This window comes from Globicephala melas, chromosome 2 (assembly GCF_963455315.2).
Source record: "Globicephala melas chromosome 2, mGloMel1.2, whole genome shotgun sequence".
Classification (NCBI taxonomy): Eukaryota; Metazoa; Chordata; class Mammalia; order Artiodactyla; family Delphinidae; genus Globicephala; species Globicephala melas.
Window position 1 is genome coordinate 175,950,826 of NC_083315.2, and position 22,929 is coordinate 175,973,754.

A 22,929-nucleotide genomic window follows, 5' to 3' on the forward strand; every position below is an offset into this window, starting at 1 on the left:
AGGGCACAGCCTTCTCGCCATGGACTGAGACGTAGCTTGTGCTTTATGAGAGAGCCTTCAGGGAGGACAGCTGAAGGACTGCTCCAAGAATACCTGTTGGGTTGGGTCATAAAGCTACCACATCAAAAAACAGAATAGAGGCCACATTTACTGAATGCTCGCCACAGGCCAGGCACGAGTCTAAGTGTTTTCCGTGCACTTACGCATTTACCCCTCATTCCCCCAGTGAGATAGCGCGCTGTTAACACCCCGACTTCTCAGTGATGCAGCCGACACACAGAAGGAGTAGCCTGCTCGGGTTACCCTGGGAAGTGCTGGGACCGAGACTAGGACCCAGACGTATGGCTACAGCCCGCAACTTTAACCATGTTGTCGTGTTACCTCTCTTGAAATGGCTTACCTGGAGGGGGATTAGGAGAGAATGATTAAGGGACTTCCCTGGTGGCGCAGTGGTTAAGAATCCGCCTGCCAGTGCAAGGGACGTGGGTTTGAGCCCTGATCCCACAGGCCGCGGAGCAACTAAACTCATGTGCCACAACTACTGAGCCTGCGCTCTAGAGCCCGTGAGCCACAACTACTGAGCCTGCGTGCCACAACTACTGAAGCCCGCACGCCTAGAACCCGTGCTTCGCAACAAGAGAAGACACTGCAATGAGAAACCCACGCACCGCAATGAAGAGTAGCCCCCGCTCGCCGCAACTAAAGCCCACGTGCAGCAATGAAGACCCAACACAGCCCCCAAAATTAATTAATTAATTAATTTTTAAAAAAGAGAATTATTAAGGAGTCACTGAAATATGGTCATAGAGAGCTTCTCATCACCTTGGGAAAAGCTTATGTATTGTTATAATCATCTCAACCCCCACCCCCGCCAAAAAAACCCAGAACGTAAAACTATGCTTAGAAGAAATGATTAGAAATATTGTTGGCCAAAAAGTTCGTTTGGTTTTTGCCGTAAGGTGTAATGGAAAAAAGCCAACCCAATAGATATACAAAAATGTTTAAATTGATTATTTTTGGTTCAGTCTTGAGATTATAGGAATTGTATCCTTTGTCTTTTTGTATGTTCAAAATTTCTATGATTAGAAAATTTTTCCCATACAGGAAGTTGCAAAAAATAGTACATAGAGTCCCTTGAACCCTAGCCCCAGCATCTCAGCTTGTCAGTGGCGACACCTCCTACCCCGGTGCAGCGTCAGCCCAGGCAGCTGATGTCAGCACAGGGCTGGACCGCGGACCCTAGTCAGTCGCCCAGGTTCACACTGTGCAGACTTCTCTCCAGTTGATCCCATGTGTAGCCACCACCACGGTCAGGACACAGAACTGTTCCAGCTGCCTTGAAGGAGCTGCCTGGTGCTGCATCTCTAGTCACACTGTCCCCTGCCACTCTCTGCCGACCTCGAACCCCTTCTTCATAGCCATAGCTGTGGCCTTTCAAGGACATTATTTAGGTGGAATCATACCGCATGTAACCTTTTAAGATTGGCTTTCTTCACTCGCTGTAGTGTCCTTAAGCTCCATCCAAGTTGCTGCATGTGTCAAAAGTTTCCTTTTTATTGCTGAATAATATTCCATTGTATTTTGAAAATTAGTAAAGGGAAACCTCTCTAAAATGGAGGGGGAGGTCAGAAGGGGGCGCTCTTGTTCGGTACCACCTGAAGTACCACTGGAGCTCAATTACGGGAAGAATTGTCAACTTCAGATGCCAATAAGAACCAGCAACAGGAAAGAAGTATCAGTTATAGGCCCCAACAGGAAAAACTGTGCCTTGCATCTCCCACAAGAAGTCATCTGCCCCAGCAACTCGGCCAGTGAGAAACCGTCCCCACCCTGAACTCTCACTTTTCTCCAGTGGACTTGTGTTCAAAATAACCCCTCCCAGCTTCCTCCTTTTTCTCTATAAAATAATGTTTCTCTTCTTTATATGGGACTTGCCTATGGTTTTTGCCTTAGCTTGCTTGTCCCAAATTGCAATTCTCTGCTATTTCTGAATAAACCCATTTTGCTGGTAAAATTACTGTTTTTATTTATTTATTTTGAATATTTATTTATTTGGCTGCACCGGGTCTTAGTTGTGGTACTCGGCATCTTTTAGTTGCAGCACTTGGGATCTTTTAGTTGTGGCACGCAGGATCTAGTTCCCTGACCAGGGATCGAACCCAGGCCCCCTGCATTGGGAGCGTGGAGTCTTAACCACTGGACCACCAGGGAAGTCCCAATTACTATTTTATTTTTAAGGTCAACAGTACCATTCACCTGTTGAGGGACATTTGAGCTGTTTGTAGGTCTTGGCGATTACAAATAAAGCTACTGTGAATATTGATGTACAAGTTTTTGTGTGGACATAAAATTGCATTTCTCTGGGATAAAAGCTCAGGAGTGCAATTACTGGGTGGTGTGGGAAGTATATGTTTACTTTTATAAGAAGCTGCCCCAAACTATCTCCATGGTGGCTGTACCATTTTACAGTTGTACCAGCAATGTGTGAGATCTGTTTTTTTCACATCCTTGGCAGCATTTGGTATACCACTATTTTTTATTCTAGCCATTCTGAAAGGTACATAATAATGTCTCATTGCAATTCTAATTTGCGTCTCCTTGATGCTAATGAGCTTAAATGTCTTTTCTTGTGCTTATTTGTCTTCTGTATCTCTTCAGTGAAATGTCTGTTCAAGTCTTTGGCCCGTTTTCTAACTGGATTGTTTGTATTTTTATTGTTGAGTGTTGGGAGTTCTTTATATTATATATACTAGATAGAGTCCTTTATTAGATAGATGGTTTCTAAATATTTCACCCAGTCTATATTTTGTCTTTTAATCCTCTTAACAGGGTATTTCATAGAGAAGAAGTTTTAAATTTTGGTGTGGTCTGATTCATCAGTGTCTCATTTTGTGGATCATGCCTCTGGTGTCATGTGTAAAGCTCTTCATCTAGCCCTAGGTTGCAAAGATTTTTCTCCTGTGTTTTCTTCTAGACATTTCGTAGGTATGTTTTGCATTTGTATCTGTGATCCATTTGCATTAACTTTTGTAGATGGTGTGAGGTTTGCTTATGGATGCCCAGTTGTTCCTGCACCACTGTTCTCCTCCCATTGAAGGCTTCTGTACCTTTGTGAAACGTCGCTTGGGTGTACTTTTCTGGGTGTATTTCTGATTCTTCATTATGTTCTATTATCTGTGTGTTTTTCTCTCTACCAATACCACATTGTCTTGATCACTGTATAGTAAGACTTATCACGAAACAGGTGGATTCCTCCCACTTTATTCTTCATTTTCAGAATTGTTTTAGCTATTCTACTTTGCCTTTCCATGTAGACTTTAGAATAATCTTGTCTATATTCACACACAAAAAAGCCTCCTGTGATTTTTTTTTTTTTTTTTAGCCTCCTGTGATTTTGCTAGGAATTGTGTTAACCTGTACATCAGTTTGTGGAGAATTGATATATTTGCTCTGATGAAGCTGCGTATCCCTGAACATAGTGTGTCTCCCTTTATTTAGGTCGTCTTTGATTTGTTTAATCAGCATTTTGTTATTTTCAGCATACAGATCCCTGTATATGTTTTGCTAGATTTACACCTAAGTATTCAGTTTAATTTGGAGGGATTATAATGATTGTGATGGCGTTTTAATTCCGGTTTTCACATGTTCATTTCTAGTGTATAGAAATGTGATTGATTTTTGTGTGTTGGTATTGTGCCCTGTGACTTGCTGATTTCACCGATTAGTTCTAGGAGTTGATTTTGGTTTTGTCATTACCTTGGGATTTTCCATTTAGACAGTCCTGTCATTTGAAGATACGGTGGGTAGATGGTGGCGGAGGCAGCAGTCTGGACTCTGCACTCAGTCTCCTGTGACAGGACAGGTGGGTGGGGGCAGAAGGGGATGGGAGTCCAGGCTCCACAGGTAGGGAAGGAAAGCTCCTCCCTGGGCTGCCCTGTTTTTTAAAAGCTGAGTATTTGTGAAGGATCCCCCCTCCCCACCTATCTCCTGTCTCTCAGATTTTATTGTGTTTGGGGATAAAGGAGTTTCCATTGCACAAGCAATACCATCACAAGAGAACAGTCGTTTATAGAATGGTCTCCGTGGTCCAGGCCTGGTTTTGAGCTGTTTGCGTGTGATCAGTCATTTCATATGAAGCCATTGTCTTGAAGGACGCCTTTGCAGAGGTGTTGGGATGGGTAACAACCAGCCGTTTCACTGGGGCTTCTCTCGCCAGCTTGATTACTTTTGTTTGGTGACCTCTGTATTTTTACCAGTATGAACTATGCATTTGCAGGAGATGTGTGGTATTTAAAATGTTTAGATTGCCATTGTATTTTGGGGCCAAGGTGGTTCTCTTTAGAAATATGCATTGGATTTTCCACTATATATCACTGAGTAGGAGTCAGCACTTAATCTGTATATAGAAGATCACTGCTAACACTTATTCTGAAGTTTTTACCAAACTGACCTGGTTTGGTGGAAGATAACGGAAGTTTTTCTTAATATTTAATGGTTATTCTTAAGTATATCTTTATGCTAGTGTTAAAGTAATTAACGTCAGAGTTTGAATGTTTCTCCTTTGCAGGCCGTGCTGGACGAGTGTCTAAAGGATACTGTTACAGACTCATATACAAGGATTTCTGGGACAGCTCCATCCCCGACCATGTCATTCCTGAGATGTTGGTAATAAACTTTGGTCATCTTTATGACATAGTTTGTTTTTTGTAGACAGGTTTGCTGAATAGTTTAATATAATTTTGAGTGTCGTATGATTTTGATCCCAGAAAAATCACTTCTGATCAAACTCGTCTTTAATCACAGAACTGGCTTCTAGTCACTAAGCACCAGTGAGGGACTTCACACCCATGTCACGTTTCTGGCCCTGTAGGAGGACTGTCCACAGACGCTGCTGCTGTGTGTTTATTTATTTATTTATTTATTTATTTTGCGGTACGCGGGCCTCTCACTGCTGTGGCCTCTCCCGTTGCGGAGCACAGGCTCCAGACGCGCAGGCTTAGGGGCCATGGCTCACGGGCCCAGCCGCTCTGCTGCATGTGGGATCTTCCCGGACCGGGGCACGAACCCGTGTCCCCTGCATCGGCAGGCAGACTCTCAACCACTGCGCCACCAGGGAAGCCCTGCTGTGTGCTTTTATAGTTCATGCTGTGGAACTGGCTTCTGTCTTTCCTCTCCTGCCTCTCTCTCCTTTCTCTCCCTCTCTCCCCGCTTCCTCTCCTTTCTTTCTCACCCTTTCCCTTTTCCATCTTCCCTTCTTTATCTCTCTCTCTCCTTCTCTTCCCCCATCTCTTCATCTCCCATTTCTCTCTCTCCTTCTCCCACCCCTCTTTCTCTGTTTTCCTTTCTTCTTTTTCTCTCCTTCTCTCTCTAAAGTACTAGTCATGTGAATAGGTTAATTGATTTACTTATTTTTACTGTTTCTGAATTTAAGTTTTGTTCTTTTCAGCGTTGTCCATTAGGAAGCACAATATTGAAAGTGAAATTACTTGATCTGGGTGAACCGAGGGCTCTGCTGGCAACAGCCCTTTCTCCACCTAGCCTGAGTGACATTGAACGCACCATTCTTCTGCTAAAGGAGGTGGGACCATCTGATACTTGTTCGTGTTAGGAAAAGCTAAGATTTTTTGGGTGAATTTTAGAAGTTTCATACTGTGGATATCTTTAAGATATTTTGACAGTTGTAAATAATGAGCATTTGCTTGGAAAAGCATGTCATGACTAATTTTTGATTCCAGATTTTATATATGTTGTTCAGACCAGCTTTGTTAGTTGTCTGAAGGTGAAGCTCCTAATCTCTCAGCCGCCCCCCGTGGGGGATTGCTGTTTGTTGGCGGGGCTGAGAAGCGCTGGATAGGAGATGGCAGCCGTAGAGCTCTGCTCTCCTGCCCTGGCTCTGTGAGCCTTCTCCCCGCTTCCCCTCTAGTTCTGCTCTTCACCCTCATGCTAGCCTCTCCTCTTCCTGTTGCTGGAAGCCCTGCTCTGCTCCTGTGCATTCTCTGACTCTCCTCTGACCCACGCTCTGCTCTCGCTGCGTGCAGTGCCCAGTGCCCCGGCCTGTTGGGGCTGTGGACGTTCTGCCTCGGACCCTCAAAGCTGGGGCTGCCTCTCACACCTTGGGTACCTGCTTGGGCGTCCGTAAAATACACTTAGTCAAGTTGAGGACGTCGTTTTCTGTGCACAGTCTGGACGTTTTGGCTGTGAGTGACCACGCGACGTGGTGGTTGGAGGTTTGGTTTAGTGCTGTGCGCGCCATGTTCGTTAAATCTGGGACTTAAGTAGACTTTTGTGGGGGTAGCTTGAGCGTCACCTCTCAGCATTAAAAAGTAATAAAATGTGTTCTGAGTATCAAAACACGTATTAAAAAACTTTAGTGTCAATCTTTCATAAGTTGACTTAGGTATCTTTTAGAACCTTATTCACGAAAATTTGGTCGTTTCCTGTTTTAAACTCCCTGCCTTAAGGAAGAAAAGAGTGTGAATAAATCAGTGCTTGCTAATTGCACTAATTTATTTTATAAAGGTTGGAGCACTTGCGGTGAGTGGGCAGAGAGGAGATGAAAACCCCCATGATGGTGAATTGACCTTCTTAGGAAGAGTTTTAGCCCAACTTCCTGTTAATCAGCAACTTGGTAAACTCATAGTCCTCGGACATGTGTTTGGATGTCTAGACGAGTGTCTTATTATAGGTGAGTGTGGGAGCCGAGAAGCGGGAATGGGGGGTAACGTAAGGCTACTCCAACAGTCTTATCTTCTCTTTGTTTTTTCTTTTGTTAGCGGCATCTCTTTCTTTGAAGAATTTTTTTGCGATGCCTTTTAGGCAGCATCTTGATGGATATAGGTATTTAACATTCATATTTGTTTTTTTTTGTTGTTGTTGTTGTGTTTTTTTTTTTTGCGGTACGCGGGCCTCTCACTGTTGTGGCCTCTCCCGTTGCGGAGCACAGGCTCCGGACGCGCAGGCCTAGCGGCCATGGCTCACGGGCCCAGCTGCTCTGCGGCATGTGGGATCTTCTTGGACCAGGGCACGAACCCGTGTCCCCTGCATCGGCAGGCGGACTCTCAACCACTGCGCCACCAGGGGAGCCCCAACATTCATATTTTTAAAAGTCACTGTGTTTTAGTGGTGTCAAGTGACACTGTTCGTTGTCTGTTTATAGGAACAAAGTGGATTTCTGTGGCAACAGTAAGAGTGACTGTGCTGCACTTGTTGAAGCGTTCAGGGTAAGTTTTCCCAGCGTGAGCTGTGAAGGCGGCTGCCACCGCTTGTCAGCACATGCCGTCTCTACCAGAAGCACTGTGAGGGTTGCCGATGTCCATTAGTAAGCAAAGTGTGTTGGGAGATGGGGACTTCCCTGGCGGTCCAGTGGTTAGGACTGCATGCTTCCACTGCAGGGGGCGCAGGTGCCATCCCTGGTCAGGGAGCTGAGATCCTGTAAGCCTTGCGGCACAGACAAAAAAAAAATTGTGTTGGGAGAAGTAGATGAGGGTGGGAGTCCAATTCTAGAAGTAGATTGGAAAAATTAAATTTGTAAATTTTCTGTGGTCAGAATGTGTTGAAATTGGACTTACTTTATTTGCTAACCGAATTTTTTTATTTTGAAACTCTGGATCATTTGTTTTTAGGCTTGGCAGACTTGCAGACAAAGAGGAGAGCTGCGGCATCCGAAGGTCGGTGAGCTGTTTCTTTGTGGATGGCTGCCCGTGTCGTGGAAGCTTCCCGAGCCTTCTCTAGCTCAGCCTCAGCGCTGTGTGTGAACCGGCAGTGTTCAGCCTGAGCGGAGGTCACTGTGGACGGTTCTTAGGGCCCGCAGTCCAGGGCAGCTCCTGGGCTCACCTTCAGCTGTAGTCACTTCCCAGAGGCAGCCATGCTGCCTGTCGCCCACCCCTGGGCAGTAGTGACCCTTCCTGTGTCAGGAGCCTCTTAGCTGCCAGTACTAAATACCTGTGGGATGTGCCTCGGCGTGTTGGCTCAGAACTAAGAAACCCGAAGCTTTTCGTTCTGCTGTTTTCAGCAAAGTTTTAGATAATGGGCTTGAAAAAACCAACCTGTTAGCCTTCATTTTTTGGGGTGGGCGTGGTTGCGTGTTGTTCTTCTTCTAAACTGACTAGGTTCTAAAGATTGTTGATAGGTGTGTGTGTTTAAATTTGCCATGCCTGGATGTAGCCTTAAAATAACTACGGGAGTTACTCGTGAAAGTCACCTTTTACAGAGTCAGCCATGTTATTTTTCTTGTTGGTGTATCTTCTTGTTGGTGTATACTTTTAGCTGAGATATATGGATTACAGTAGCCAAATTAGCTCTAATTTGTTACATTAATATTGAATATTATCCTTTTATGTATTTAAAGGATGAACTTGACTGGGGACGGTTAAATTACATTCAGATCAAGAGAATTAGAGAGGTAAGTTATAAATTCTTTGAATGTAAAGATGACTTATCAAATGTTTATCAAGTACCAGCAGTACCCAGGGTAGCAGAGAGTATTCCAAGAAGTACATCCTCGTTTCCAGCTTTGGTAGAATTTATGTGTTCCATTCACGGTTACAGTTGACTACAGCTGAAGGACACAGATTAAGGTCAGCAAAGGTAAGAGGCGGGTGGGGAGGAGCCAGGAGAGACAGAGACCAGGTGCCAGCTTGCAGCCGTCCTCTCCCAGTGGAGTCTTCTGGGCAGCATGATGTGTGACAACCCACGTGAAGTACTGCAAGCCAGGGAGGCTGTCCCGAGCCTTGGCGTCCAAGGTTTTCTTGAGGGTTCGTTACATAAGTGTGGGGTGCCCACATGGCTGACCTTAACTTCCTTAGTTTTTAGCCCCTCCAGAGGTTACTGATACTGTATGTCCCCACCATACAGAAGTCGCATTGCTACCATGAACTGTTTGTTGTGTCCAAGGCCTCAGGTAAACAAAGTCACTCTTACAAGGCAGGATATTCCAAGGGCCTGGAGGTGACCTGCCAGGAGCCAAACCTTTCTTTGGAATGTCCAGGGTGTGGACAACCTGGCCTGCTGATTTAATCCTTTACTGCACAGTTTGCAAGACAATCTGTCTTTTTTGTTTGTTTGTTTGTTTTTGAATCTGTCTGTTTTGTTTTTATTTTCAGAGAACTTACTCTTGGTTTGATTTGTCAGTTTTACTGTGCAGGTGTTTTGAGGGAAGGGGAAAGGTGGAGGATTTCAAAGGATTTTTAATTTTTTCCATTAATTTAGTTTTTCTGTGTCTCTTGGTTTACGTTTTTAGTCTTACTGAGATGAGAATTTAATTTCTTAATACTTTCAATCTTTCTAATTAAAGGTATTTAAAGCTGTGAATTTTCTTATGAGCACAGTTTGGGGCACATCTCATTGATTTGTGACATGTAGGGATCTCATTGTTTTCCCTGTCTGTAACTTATTTTAGTGTTCGTTTCCTCCTTGATTCAGAGTTTTTAGAAGAATATTTGAGTTTACAGGTAGAAAGAAATATTTTTAGGTATCTTGTTTTTTGTTAATATTTTTGTTTTTATTGCATTTTGATCAGAGAAAGTGACTTGCATAATTTTTAGTTGATTTTTAATTAGAGAAGTTGTATGTATCAATACTACAGCCTTACAGAAGATTTTTTTTAATAAAATTATTTTTTATTTATTTATTTTTGTCTGCATTGGGTCTTTGTTGCTGCACGCAGGCTTTCTCTAGTTGCGGTGAGCGGGGGCTACTCTTCTTTGAGGTGGCTTCTCTCGTTGCAGAGCTTGGGCTCTAGGTGCGCGGGCTCAGTAGTTGTGGCACACGGGCTCTAGAGCGCAGGCTCAGTAGATGTGGCGCACGGGCTTAGTTGCTCCGTGGCATGTGGAATCTTCCCAGACCAGGGCTCGAACCCGCGTCTCCTGCGATGGCAGGGAGCTTCTTAATCACTGCACCACCAGGGAAGTCCCCTCTTAGCTTGTGTTTAATCACAAAAGAAGTATACGTTTATGGCAGAGGTTTCGGAAGTGTTTAAAGGACTTAGAGCAAAGGCTGTGATCATAGTCTCCTGCTCCTCTGACACCTGTAGATGACTGTGTTTGTGCATTTGCAGTGGTTTCCTGTGTGTGCTTATAAACTGGGATTATGAAGCATATACAGCTTTGTATCCTGGTCTTTTCTGTTAATATTGTATTGAGCATCCTTTCCATTCTTTATTAATTAATCTTTAATAAGATGGTTCTTTAAATGAGTTTTTAGATTTTTTCATTTATTTTTTTGGCTGCATTGGGTCTTCGTTGCAGTGCGCGGGCTTCTCATTGCGGTGGCTTCTCTTGTTGCGGAGCACAGGCTCTAGAGCATGCGGGCTTCCGTAGATGTGGTGCGTGGGCTCAGTAGTTGCTGCTTGCAGGCTCAGTAGTTGTGGCACACGGGCTTAGTTGTTCCACAGCATGTGGGATCTTCCCAGACCAGGGCTCGAACCCGTGTCCCCTGCACTGGCAGGTGGATTCTTAACCACTGTGCCACCAGGGAAGTCCTGATAATATGGTTCTTAATAGCTGCAGTGTTTCATCCCATAGACATACTCATGCTTTCCCCATTATGTACTACTTTTCTAGTGCATTCGCTATTCTGAATAATATAATCACTTGGAGACATCATCTCCCAATGTGTTTTTCTCAGGTGGCTGAATTATATGAAGAATTGAAGACTAGAATCTCACAGTTCAACATGTATGTTGATTCCCGGCGGCCTGTCATGGACCAAGAGTATACATATAAGCAGCGATTCATCCTGCAGGTACTCTGGAGTTTCCTGGATGTCTCTTCCTGGTTCTTTCTGCTTATTAGGTCTTGTGGTTTTGACAGTGCTTATTTCCTCCTCTTTTTTTTTTTAATGATTTGGAAAGCTTACAGTTATTAATTAGAAATCTGACGGCTTTTTAAAAATTTTATTTAATTAATTAATTTTTGGCTGCGTTGGGTCTTCGTTGCTGCACGCTGGCTTTCTCTAGTTGTGGTGAGTGGGGGCTACACTTCGTTGCGGTGCGCGGGCTTCTCATTGCGGTGGCTCCTCTTGTTGCGGAGCACGGGCTCTAGGCGCACGGACTTCAGTAGTTGTGGCTCATGGGCTCGGTATTTGTGGCTTGCAGGCTCTAGAGTGCAGCCTCAGTAGTTGTGGCACACGGGCTTAGTTGTGCTCCACGGCATGTGTGATCTTCCCGGACCAGGGCTCGAACCAGTGTCCCCTGCATTGGCAGGTGGATTCTCAACCACTGCACCAGCAGGGAAGCCCTAGTTCCCCTTTCTGATACAAATCATGCCTCACAGGAGATTTTAGGTCCATAGTGTTAATACTGTGTTTGGGCACCAAGAAAAACTCTGGTCTTATACCTAGTTTAGGTTTTCCATGTCACTGAGTTGATGATCCAGACCCATTTCTAATCTCTGGAGTAGTGTTTCTAAAGACTGCTAGATGTTATTACTGCTTCTGGAGAGATCCTTTTGTTTTGGCTTTTAAGGAAGTATAACTGCTCTTAACATTATTATGTGGTTCTTCCCTTGCACTGAAAAATTATTTTAACTTTGGAGGCCATGATCAAATTAGCTTGTTGGATGGAACCATCTAGGCATTGTGTAGAGGGAAGTGTGTCCTAGAAAGGTGGCCAGTGCTTCTGATGTAGGGGCTCAGAGGAGGAGTACCTCTTGTATGTGTCAGTGTGTTGGCTGACGCATACAGAATTGGGTTCTAGGTGGATCCTGTAAACTAGGGGATGCTGGGAAATGGAGTGTTTCTCTGGATGTAAAATTACTAGAAGTTTAGGAGAGACTCTTCCATGGGTGTATGTTTCATATAGTATATTTTTATTGAAGAAGGAACTCCTCGCAGCATGCTTTTAGAAGTGAATATTCGATGCAAGCCTGCTGCTCTAAATCTAAGTGTCTTAATTGTAATTTTATCTAAACATTTGGGAAAGGGCCTGACCCATACAAGTAAGTATATCAGGGAAAATGTAGAAAAAGTTGGCTAACCCCCAGGGCTCTGTGTGTACAATCAGTTGTATCCTTGTTCAACTCACCACTGTTTTCTAAACCTCATTCTGAAAAGTACTCAGGCTCCTTGGAGGAAAGACCATGCAGAAAGTGTTTTGGTTATGGGGAGGTAACCAGAATTGTGACTTTCTGCTTGATTGGTTTAAAGGTCCAGTGGTTTTTTTTGTTTTTTAACATTAAGCTCATCTTTTATATTGTAGATGATATTCTGGGATGAGATTAGTATATTGGTGAGATAAAGTGATAAAATAATGCTGTTACTTCATGAAAATAAGTTTCTCTTCCAGGTTGTATTGGCAGGTGCTTTTTATCCAAATTACTTTACTTTTGGGCACCCCGACGAAGAGATGGCAGTGAGGGAGCTGGCGGGCAAAGACCCAAAGACAACCATTGTGGTAGGTGGAGAGATAGGCAGCCTTCTCTGGGGTGGAGGCCGGGTGCTCAGTTTTCAGATGAGCTTCATTCCAATGTGGCGAACACGGAACATTTTATTTCCCCACTTGCCTCTATATTTTTATAAGTACTAAGTGGATTTTTTTCCCCTAAAGTGAATTTCATGGCTTGTCTGACCTTTTCACATGCATCCACTAGTTTCTCAGTCTCACGTCCTGTTTTGCAGACCTAGCCTTAAAAAAGAAAGCCTAAAAAAAAAAAAAAAAAGGAAGCCTTGCAGAGTTAGGTATTCATGGCTAACCTTGACTGCTCATGTCCCATTTTGAAGGATTTAAGATACTTCTCCATAAATTTAAGAACATTTAGTTAATTGACAACTTCATTTTACACAAAGTAAAGAGTTATATGGTTGGCACCTTTGTACTGTGATTTAAACTCTGATCCCCATTCATGCTTAATAGAATCGCCTAGAGAGTGTTTATTTTGAAATTCAGATTTGAGGCCCCATGGCACAGAATCTGAACTAGAAAGTGTGGCCTGGAAATCGGTGTTTAACATGAGCTTTGGGCAAATCTGATGGTCAGTCCCAGGCACTGACTATCAGATCAACATTTGTGGACCCTTTGTTTAAACCTGAGTACAGGATCACTTCAGGGTAGGCAACTGGAATAAAGCATTTGGCAATCGGGCTTTTAGCGGACCCTGGGTTCCATTACCGGCCTATATCTAATAAAAAGGGGGTATAGAGCACGTGGCAGAGTTCCTGGCCTAAAGTAAACATGCCATCATTGCCAGCTCTTACTCCTCTTGTTGTTTCCATCACACTGTTACTGAAGAAGTAAGAGTTCACAAGGGAGAGGGTCTCTGCAGAGCACTGGAGAGGAGCTGGTGCTCACACTGGGGCCGAGAGGCAGCTGAGATGCAGTTTGTACCTGGGGCGGGTTTTACCTGAAGGGGCAGTCATTAGATCCTTTTTGCTCTCGAGGAGGTGTGGCTGGGCCTCTGCTCGGACTGACCGTCATGGTGGACCGAGTCCTTCTGGTTGGCTTCCTCTCACGCCTTGGTGGTGCTCCCTCCTGACCTGTGCACCGGGGGGGGGGACCCCACAGCACATTTCCTCAGACGTGGGCTGTGCTTGCCTCCTTCAGCCTGTTCACCTTGCCAGCCAGGCAGCGTGTTCACCTTGCACTCTGGGGGCCAAAAGGTTACCTGCTGTGTGGTTATAAAAACTAAGTGTGGCTAGTGTTTACGTAGCGCTTATCATCTGAGAGGGCCTTTGTCGAGTGCTTTTTTCTCATTCTTCTCTGAGCTTCACATTGGCTCTCTGAGTCGAGGACTTATTGTCCCCCTTAATTAGTGATGTGGCTGTTGGGTCCTAGGGTGGCTCCATAACTTTCTGCCTGCAGAACCCTGACAAGCCAGGACTTGAGCTTAGACCTGAGTCCCCAGCCCCTGCTTTTCAGCCACCCACTGCCTCTCACGGAGCTGTGCTGGGCTCTGAGATAAGCAGGTCACGGGGCAGGGGACTCCCAGTTTCGCGCCGGAGCTCGGAACACAGATTGCCCTGATGGGAGGGAGAAAGCACTCGGACAGGGAGGGGTTGCTGCAGCTCCTTTCCTGTTAGTGCAGCCTGCGGGGCGAGGACGCACCCCCTCCTCCACCAAGTGGTGCATTTCCCTTTAACATTTAAGTTCCTGCTGTTGCCTATATAGAAATACTATGTTTAAAAAGATGTATTTAGTCAGCTTGGTTATTTTAAGGTAAAAATGAGAAGTCTTAACTTTTCTGTATCAGACTTTTGGACTCTTTTAACAGGGGAAGAATTAGCCTTTGTTTAACATGTATTATTAAAACTTATTATAATTTAGAAGTCATTAGTCCTTAAATACCCTGCTGTCGGGTCTACGGGTCTACGTCTTGTGCTTAAAGACAGCGTGCTCTGCTTTTGTGAACATTATGACTGTGAGCTCTGTGTTTGCTCCTGTTAATGCAGTGTGGTGTTTTACAGCTGAAGCACGTTCCTCCCTATGGATTTCTCTACTATAAACAACTGCAGTCTCTCTTTAGACAGTGCGGCCAAGTCAGATCCATCGTGTTTGATGGTGCAAAGTAAGTAGTGTATTTTTGTAATCCACCGCAATTACGAAAGAACCACGAGATTTTATGTTTACAGGGGCTGATTCTTTCAACTTGGGAGCGTGTGGAATGGGTCGTCAGACGGGCTGCTGAGGACACAGCTCTTAAAGCACAGCTGTGGTTTATCTTGTTGTCAGGAGCAGTTTATCTTCTCTTTCAACCACGTTCCTCCTAAAGGACGTCTGGTGCCGAGAAGGTTCAGTAGCGTGATGAGGCTCAGGGCTGGCGCGATGAGGCTCAGGGCTGGCGCTCTGGAAGTGCCCTGCACTTGGGTGTATCCATCTCAGATTTCACAGTAAGTTGCCAGCCGCCAGAGATGCCTGCAGGAGAGTTTATCTGCTTATAGTTATTTAGAACTTAGATGTTCTGAATATTTTTGGATGACAAATATTGCAAAACTCAGTTACATTTGGCCTATTTTAATTGCAGATAAGGAGTAAGTGGTGTGTTTTGGAGTATCACTTTGAGTTTTCATTTCCAAGAGAGAATGCTTATGCACAGAAAAGGCTATTAGGGTTTTTTAATTGATTTTTAATTTTTAAAATTGGGGGCTTCCCTGGTGGCGCAGTGGTTGAGAGTCTGCCTGCCGATGGAGGGGACGCGGGTTTGTGCCCCGGTTCGGGAGGATCCCACATGCCGCGGAGCGGCTGGGCCCGTGAGCCATGGCCGCTGAGCCTGCGCGTCCGGAGCCTGTGCTCCGCAACGGGAGAGGCCACAACAGTGAGAGGCCCGCGTACCGCAAAAAAAAAAAAGAAAAAAAAAAAAATTGGAAAAAATTTTCTCGTGTCCTACACATTTTATTAATTTACAGAGTTTTGTAAATCTAGTAAATAAGAAATACGTTTAGTTTTTCTTTGATTAATGTCCAATAACTCAAGTTGAGCATATTCATTCTGCTTAAATTTTGGATTAATTGCCTCGCACATTTTAAGTTCCATTCCTGTGATTAACATATTGATTTTCTTTGTGCGCATGTAAATGCCTCACGTGGCAAGTATGTAACCCTAATAAGTAAAGTCTTTCTAGGTGCTTCTAACAACTGTTACGGATTTAATTAAACGTACAGTGTCTCAAGTTTTCTTAAATATTCTTATATAAATTAGCAGTCAAATTCTTAATCACATATACAAAATTACTTACTTAAAAATTGGATCCTCGTAGCTACACCATCTTTCTTGAATATGGAAAGTCCATCTGCCTTGCTGAGCCTGCAGCTCTGCGTGCGTGGGTGCTCTCCGTGCTGATTTGGATGGTGCAGTCTGGGCTCTCGCTAAGCTTGCAGCAGCCTCTTTCGTTAATCCTCACTGCTGGATTGCATTTGGTGTTCATTTCTTCTTCTTTCTGTCAGGGTTATCTATATAGGTATTCTAATTATATTTTATTCGATTCCTCATAGATTTCTGGTGTTCAGTCATAATACCAATGTCATACCAATTACTTGGGGATGTAACAGTGTTCTTCTGGTGATACCAGTCCTGTGCATCAAATATTAAAGGCAGAGAATGACATAAAATAGTTGCTGAGTCAAGACTGCCCTCCCCCTTGGGATCCAGCAGGCCTGCTGTGTGCAGGGCCAAGGGCACTGGAGCAGTTGCTGAGTCAAGACTGCCCTCCCCCTTGGGATCCAGCAGGCCTGCTGTGTGCAGGGCCAAGGGCACTGGAGCAGTTGCTGAGTCAAGACTGCCCTCCCCCTTGGGATCCAGCAGGCCTGCTGTGTGCAGGACCAAGGGCACTGGAGCAGTTGCTGAGTCAAGACTGCCCTCCCCCTTGGGATCCAGCAGGCCTGCTGTGTGCAGGGCCAAGGGCACTGGAGCAGTTGCTGAGTCAAGACTGCCCTCCCCCTTGGGATCCAGCAGGCCTGCTGTGTGCAGGGCCAAGGGCACTGGGGCACAGGCCGTACGTGGGCGCACGTTTCCTCCTGTGAGACATTTTCAAATTAGTGGTCGGCATGGAGAGTAAAATCAGTTCCACAGATGTTTGCCCATCGTGAAGTGTCCTGGGAGAGGCCTGGGGGGTTGGAAGAAGATATCGTATCTGAGGCTCGGAGTAGGAGCAGTGACATTCACCTGGGCCTTCCTCTGGAGGAGTTGGAGGGGCCTGGAGGGGAGGCAGCCCTGGCAGGTGGGGCAGGAGCCCAGTGTGAGCAGAGCTGTGGTTTGGGAAGGCGTAGGGTGTGTGCCAGGTGCAGCCAGAGCCCTCTTGCCGGGAGCTGGTTTTGTGTCAGATTGAGTCTGAAGAGTGGGCGTCAGGCGCTGTCTTTCAGATGGTATTTGTAGCCAGCTGACAAGTATGAACGCCAGTAGTGGGTATTTAGAGAGCCCTGGGTGTTCTGACTAGAACTGTGTTTTGTAGAACTTAATTGGGGAGTGATGAAGAGGAGACGAAGCCGTCCAGCATAAACTTGGCAGTCGTCCAAGCCGAGGTCGTCCAAGGAGGCAGCGGATGGGAGGGAAGAGCTCTTGGATTCGGCTGTTGATGGCCCGTGGAGGACCAAGATGAGATAGGAGCCAACGAGGGCCAGGACTTCAGCCGGAGGGAGTGGACAGGAGGGCAGGGCTGGGGGCTGAGGGGGGCGTGGGGAATGTCGCGGGTTTGGCTCTCGCCACGTGTTGAGTTGAAAATACTCAGGGAAGACGAGAGTCTTGGAAATGTGCTCTAGAGTATTTGAAAGAAATTATTTCTAAGGAGAGACTTGGGCTCCTTCTAGAGAAAGATGGCAGAAATGGAAGTGAATAAAGGGAGCTGAGGACAGGAGGAGACTGCACGTGCTCACTTGTGAGCTCACCCAGGGTCGGTGGAGGAGGCTTGAAAGGGAGCCGAGGGCAGGGGGACAGTGCGGTGGAGACAGGAGGCTGCAGAGAGGCCGGAGGACGGGACGGGATGGGACGCGACAGGCTGCTCTTCATCAGCTCAGGGTCCTTCCAGGTCACCCCAAATCACACATTTCCATGACCATAGTTGAAGCAGTCATAAGTCTATTTTTCTGAGTATGATGTTTTGCTCCGGGAGGTGTTGACATGCATATACAAACAAATGTAAACTTGAAGACTTTTTCCTTTTTACCAGGAAGTGTCTGGCAGGCACCCTTACTGCACGTTTTTTTTTTTTTTTTAATTAATTTATTTTTTGGCTGCGTTGGGTCTTCGTTGCTGCGCGCGGACTTTCTCTAGTTGCAGCGAGCGCGGGCTACTCTTCGTTGCGGTGTGTGGGCTTCCCATTGCCGTGGCCTCTCCTGTTGCGGAGCATGGGCTCTAGGTGCGCGGGGTTCAGTAGTTGTGGCACACGGGCTCAGTAGTTGTGGCTCACGGGCTCTAGAGCGCAGGCTCAGTAGTTGTGGTGCACGGGCTTAGTTGCTCCGCGGCATGTGGAATCTTCCCGGACCAGGGCTCAAACCCATGTCCCCTGCATTGGCAGGCAGATTCTTAACCACTGAGCCACCAGGAAAGTCCCCTTACTGCATGTTTGATTCTTATTCCCCCAGAGGGAGGAATGTGATAATAGGACACTGCGATGTGGTTGGGTCGTAAGGTGGGGCATGCCTCAACATTACTGGGTGATAAACTGGATGGTTTTTTGGAGGGAGATCAGAAAGATCACTGAACTACTCAGTTGTGTGCTTTTCTCTGTCTGATTTTTATTTTACAATAAAATAGAAGAAAACAAAAACCTGAATCTGTCACTTTGTTCTAATGATGAGAATTAAGATTTCTTAGCCGAAAATTCCTTTTGAACTTAATCTTTATTCTGCATTATACTGAGTAATACATGAGGATGATACTTGGTTTTAATTTAATGGTATGTCATTGTAACTTTTATTTCTCTTAAGTGAATAATTTTCCCTTAAATAAGTCTTCTTGATTAATTATTGAAGGAAGAGTTGCTGGTATTTTGAAGAGAGGTGTTACTGAAAATCTCTGTCTAAACTTGAGAGAAATTAACATGCCTCATAAACTTATTTTTTTATTTACATTTGTGGAACAGAGCCTTTGTGGAGTTTTCACGCAATCCAACAGAGAGGTTTAAAACTCTTCCTGCAGTGTATATGGCCATTAAGATGTCTCAGCTGAAAATTTCCCTTGAACTCAGTGTTCATTCTGCAGAGGAGATTGAAGGGAAGGTGCAAGGAGGGGCTGTTTCCAAGCTCAGGAATACAAGGTATTTCCAGAAGGGAGGCGGGCACAACTCTGTCCACCTGCTTTCACATTCTCAATATTATTTTTAAACAACTGTTTAACCTTGCTTAAGTTCACACTAAAAGCACTGGCGTGGTAGCCTGGTTTCATCATCTAGCTGTGTGTGCTTGGGCACATTACTTGACCTCTCTGAACCTCAGTGTTTTCATCTGTTTAATAGCTATGATACCTGTTGTACAAGGCTGTTTGGAGGATTGGGTAGAACCATTTGTGTCATTTTCAGTTTAAATCGAAGGGATTGACCCTAATGTTAGTTTCCTTTCTTCCTCCTTACAGTTACTGCCTTTCTCTTCCTAAGCAGAGGAGAGTCTCCCTTGCCTTTAGCAGAGCCAGCAGCGGGACAAGACGCAGGTGCAGTTGCGAGCAGCCCGCCGCTTGCCAGCACAGGCCACCCGTCCCTGTTGAGCAGGGTGGGGGGGCCGGACTGCCTGCACGGGTCTGCTTGGCCCCCAGGCAGCTGCTGTGCAGTTCGCAGGCTGGCTTCTCTTGGACCAAATTAAATCGTCCTTCAGTGTTTCTGACAGATTACTTTGCCTTTTAGTCATATTCACACAGTGCTGTATGTAGGAATTCTCCCGCATCTTTTCGTGTTTGTAATCTTTTTAACCCCATGAGGAATTTGACAGGGATTTGAGGAATTGTTGAGGTAGGGAAGTATGTTCCATCGAGTTTCATCCAGTGTGGGATGGTTTGATTCTGCGAGTTTGGGAGTTGAGTGGGTTCAGTCTGTAATAACGTGGAGTAGGCCTGTCTTGCTGGGTAACTTAGCCTGAGTCACTCTTGTTTAATAAGTGGGTTGGAAAATTGGGAAGAGAGGTGGATCAGATCTCTTATAATTCTTCCTCTTCATTTAAGAATAAAATTATTAGGAAAGGAAACTTTTTATCAATTTATATTCATCTCCTGGAATTTTAGCATCTATTATATTATTGCTTCAAGGGATGAATGATAATTCTTCAGTTATTAGAAAATCATGTATGTGTTTCCTAACAACATTAAATAGGCTTAGATTCTTGTAGTTTTCTAAAAGTCAGAGTCAGTCACCTCTGAAACCACAAGTTAGGAAACATTGCGGGTCCTAGATTTAGAATTTATATCCTTAAAAGTAGATATTCCGGGGGAAAAAAAAAAAGTAGATATTCCGTAACAGTCTTGACCTTTAGAATATATTCCTGAAGGGTAGTATGTAACTACTGGGGTACACACCCTCCCCCAGGGCAGCTCAGGAAACCATCAGAAACTCACATTTCAGATAAGATTGACTTCGTTCGTCATCTCTGGCTTTAGGTATTTTATTAAAATGTTCTTTTCTTATAGAAACAGTGGAATAGTTCAAGCAGTAACTTCATATATGTAAACATGTTTTCTTTGTAATACTTTTATTGCCTTTTAAAATGTGTTAAATAGGGTGAATGTGGACTTCCAGAAGCAGACAGTTGATCCTGTGCAAGTCTCATTCAACACGTTAGACAGATCCCAGCTGATGACAGATCTCTTCTTAACAATTGATGTTACAGAGGTAAGAGTGGTGTGGTCCAATCATCAGTGCTTTTCTGTCTTCTTAATCTAGAGCTGTCATGTTGTATACGTGAGATAGTGGATGTATAGAGACACTCGCCCACAGCCTGTGTACCTTAGTCATCTACACTGGACCCTTGAACAGTGTGGGGCTAATCCATGGGTAACTCACTGTCGGCCCTCCGTATCCGTGGTCCCACCGCATCCTCAGATTCGACCAGCCACAGACCATGCAGTCCTGTGGTCTTTACTGTTGAAAAGTATCTGGGTAAGCGGACCCTCGCAGAGCAAACCTGCCTTGTTTAAGGGTTACCTGTAGCAAATCTGGGTGAGCTTGAATTACTCTCACTTGCTGAATTGAAATGTGGCTGTAACACAAATGTGTAAACACAAATATTCATTCTAGAGTCAAAGTTTAATTTTTAAAATGTTAGTACATTTTAAAATCAGTTTTGGCGACAAGATACATGTAAAAATGTTAATTGGCATAGTGCTGTTTGCTTGTGTAATTCAATTTACATCCACAAAACTAGCATTGGCACCATTATTCATTGGGGTATAGTTTTTACTCCTTCAAAATAAAATTTCAGTTAAAATGCATCGGGCTTCCTGGTAAATCTGTAGTTACCCTTCCCTGGGAGACTTCCCCTAGAAACCTGATGCCAGGAGACCGGAGAGCTCCAGCAGTGCGGCCCTGGCCCCCTTCCCCTAGAAACCTGATGCCAGGAGGCCGGAGAGCTCCAGCAGTGCGGCCCTGGCCCCCTTCCCCTAGAAACCTGATGCCAGGAGACCGGAGAGCTCCAGCAGTGCGGCCCTGGCCCTCTTGCAGCGGCAGCAGGCGAGGACATCCACTCTCCCGTCCCCTCACTGCTCTTCCAGGGGGCTGTGCGTTCACCCCGCACCCAGCCCTCGCCACCCAGAGGGCGCCTGGGGCCCCTGGGGTCTGGTCAGGGATGGAACAGCCCTGCTCTCACGTGCCCCCCAGAGCCTACAGTGCTTGTGTGCCCGCAAGTCTTGTGCCTCCAGACAGCGTTCCTCACCTCGCTCAACCCGGGCACCCCCTCCCCCGTAGAATACTTAGGGACCGGGGAATCTGGCTTGTGACGTGTAGTAGGGTGGAATGCCAGGGCTGCAGTTTGAGAGTCTGTGCCTCTTGACGGAAATCCTCGCTAGAGTTCATCTCTGCTCTTCTCCTCGTTTTTAGGTGGTTGAAGTGGGGCACTTTTGGGGATACAGGATTGATGAAAAAAGCTCAGAGATTCTGAAAAAGCTTACTGCTGAAATCAGCCGTCTGAAGTTGGTGCCCTTGCCCGTTCACCCACATCCAGACTTGGTCTGTCTGGCTCCTTTTGCTGATTTTGATAAAGAAAGCTACTTCAGAGCACAAATCCTTTACGTTTCTGGAAATTCTGCTGAGGTATGTTTTTCTGTAACAAATCACTGAAAGGGAAATGAAACAGACTTATAGCAGTTGATAGAAAGTCTTTTCTAATCTCAAGTGGAAATTAAATATAAACTAATTACGGTTAGAAAAGTGGTCTAGTAGAAGAGTTACTTCCCTCAGTGACGTGAGGATTTAAGCCCCAGTTCCTAGGAATCCTGTGACGACAGCTGGGATGGACGGTCGCGTGGCCGTGGTTGGTGGCACACAGTGTTTGCCTGGACCTGTACTAACTGAGGCACTTTCCTCATCCTCTAGGTGTTCTTTGTAGACTATGGAAACAGAGCGCACGTAGCTCTGGACGTCTTAATGGAGATTCCCTGTCAGTTTCTTGAACTTCCCTTTCAGGTAAGGTCGAGATGCTCCTGTGGTCTGAGAGCGTAAAGCTAGAAGGGTTCTGGAGGCCATGTGGTTGCCCCTCAGCTTATGGACAGGGCCAAGGCCCAGAGGGCTGGCATTCGTTTCGTCGTGCTCTCCGAATTTGGTTTCTGCTTTTTCCCCAAAATATATTGCTGTAGATATTTTTGCTAGTACTGCTTTTGGAGCAAGTTAAAATATATGGAGTGTTTCACACTTAGCAAAAAAAGGTAGTTTTAATTCAGCAGTAATTTCTAATGCTTTCCCACATGCACTTTCTAAAAGTTATTCTAAACTTTTTTTGTTTTCGAAAAGGAAAAACAAGTTGTTTTTTACCTATGAAATCCTCACTTACCCTGAAAGTGTTTTCAGTAGGATTTGTAGGAGATCACTGGTGAGGATCCCAGCACCAGGGTCACTTTTCAGTGGTATTTGGGGTGAGTGTCTCACACATTTATAAACTGGCTCAGCTGTGCACTTCTGTCCCGTAGGCTTTGGAGTTTAAGATTTGCAAGATGCGCCCATCCGCGAGGTGTCGGGTGTGCGGCGAGCACTGGAGCGGCAGGGCCAGCCGGCGCTTCTCCTCGCTGGTCAGTGGCCGCGCCCTCCTCATGAAGGTCTTCTCCGTGGTGCACGGCGTCCTACATGTGGACGCCTACCTCTCCTCGGCGCTGCAGGACGCCGTCAACGTGCGAGACGTCCTCGTCAAGGAGGGCTATGCCGAGCTGGCCGAGGAGCCCTATGAGTCCAAGGTGTGCGCTTCCGTCCTCCTTTTAGGAGCGTGTGTGTGTGTGTCTGAGTGTGTGTGTGCAGAGGGCGGGGGAGTGAGAGAGAAGGGGGGCCCTTTTCCTCTCTCAGGATATTGGGGGGTGAAGAGCTGGACAGTGTTCAGTGTGTT

The 22,929-nt window shown here is 45.5% G+C and overlaps 1 protein-coding gene across 1 annotated transcript in view; it reads left to right on the forward strand.

Annotated features, from left to right (window-relative positions):
* TDRD9 (tudor domain containing 9) overlaps positions 1–22,929 on the forward strand; it is a 106,840-nt gene that overhangs the window by 62,572 nt on the left and 21,339 nt on the right. The window contains exons 14-28 of the mRNA XM_030883213.2: positions 4,568–4,665; positions 5,447–5,578; positions 6,520–6,685; positions 6,774–6,837; positions 7,157–7,220; positions 7,623–7,667; positions 8,348–8,401; positions 10,624–10,740; positions 12,281–12,388; positions 14,395–14,495; positions 18,504–18,677; positions 20,123–20,234; positions 21,438–21,650; positions 21,933–22,022; positions 22,523–22,783. Coding sequence (XP_030739073.2) covers positions 4,568–4,665; positions 5,447–5,578; positions 6,520–6,685; positions 6,774–6,837; positions 7,157–7,220; positions 7,623–7,667; positions 8,348–8,401; positions 10,624–10,740; positions 12,281–12,388; positions 14,395–14,495; positions 18,504–18,677; positions 20,123–20,234; positions 21,438–21,650; positions 21,933–22,022; positions 22,523–22,783 — 1,799 coding nt within the window. The remainder of the gene's footprint in view (positions 1–4,567; positions 4,666–5,446; positions 5,579–6,519; positions 6,686–6,773; positions 6,838–7,156; positions 7,221–7,622; positions 7,668–8,347; positions 8,402–10,623; positions 10,741–12,280; positions 12,389–14,394; positions 14,496–18,503; positions 18,678–20,122; positions 20,235–21,437; positions 21,651–21,932; positions 22,023–22,522; positions 22,784–22,929) is intronic.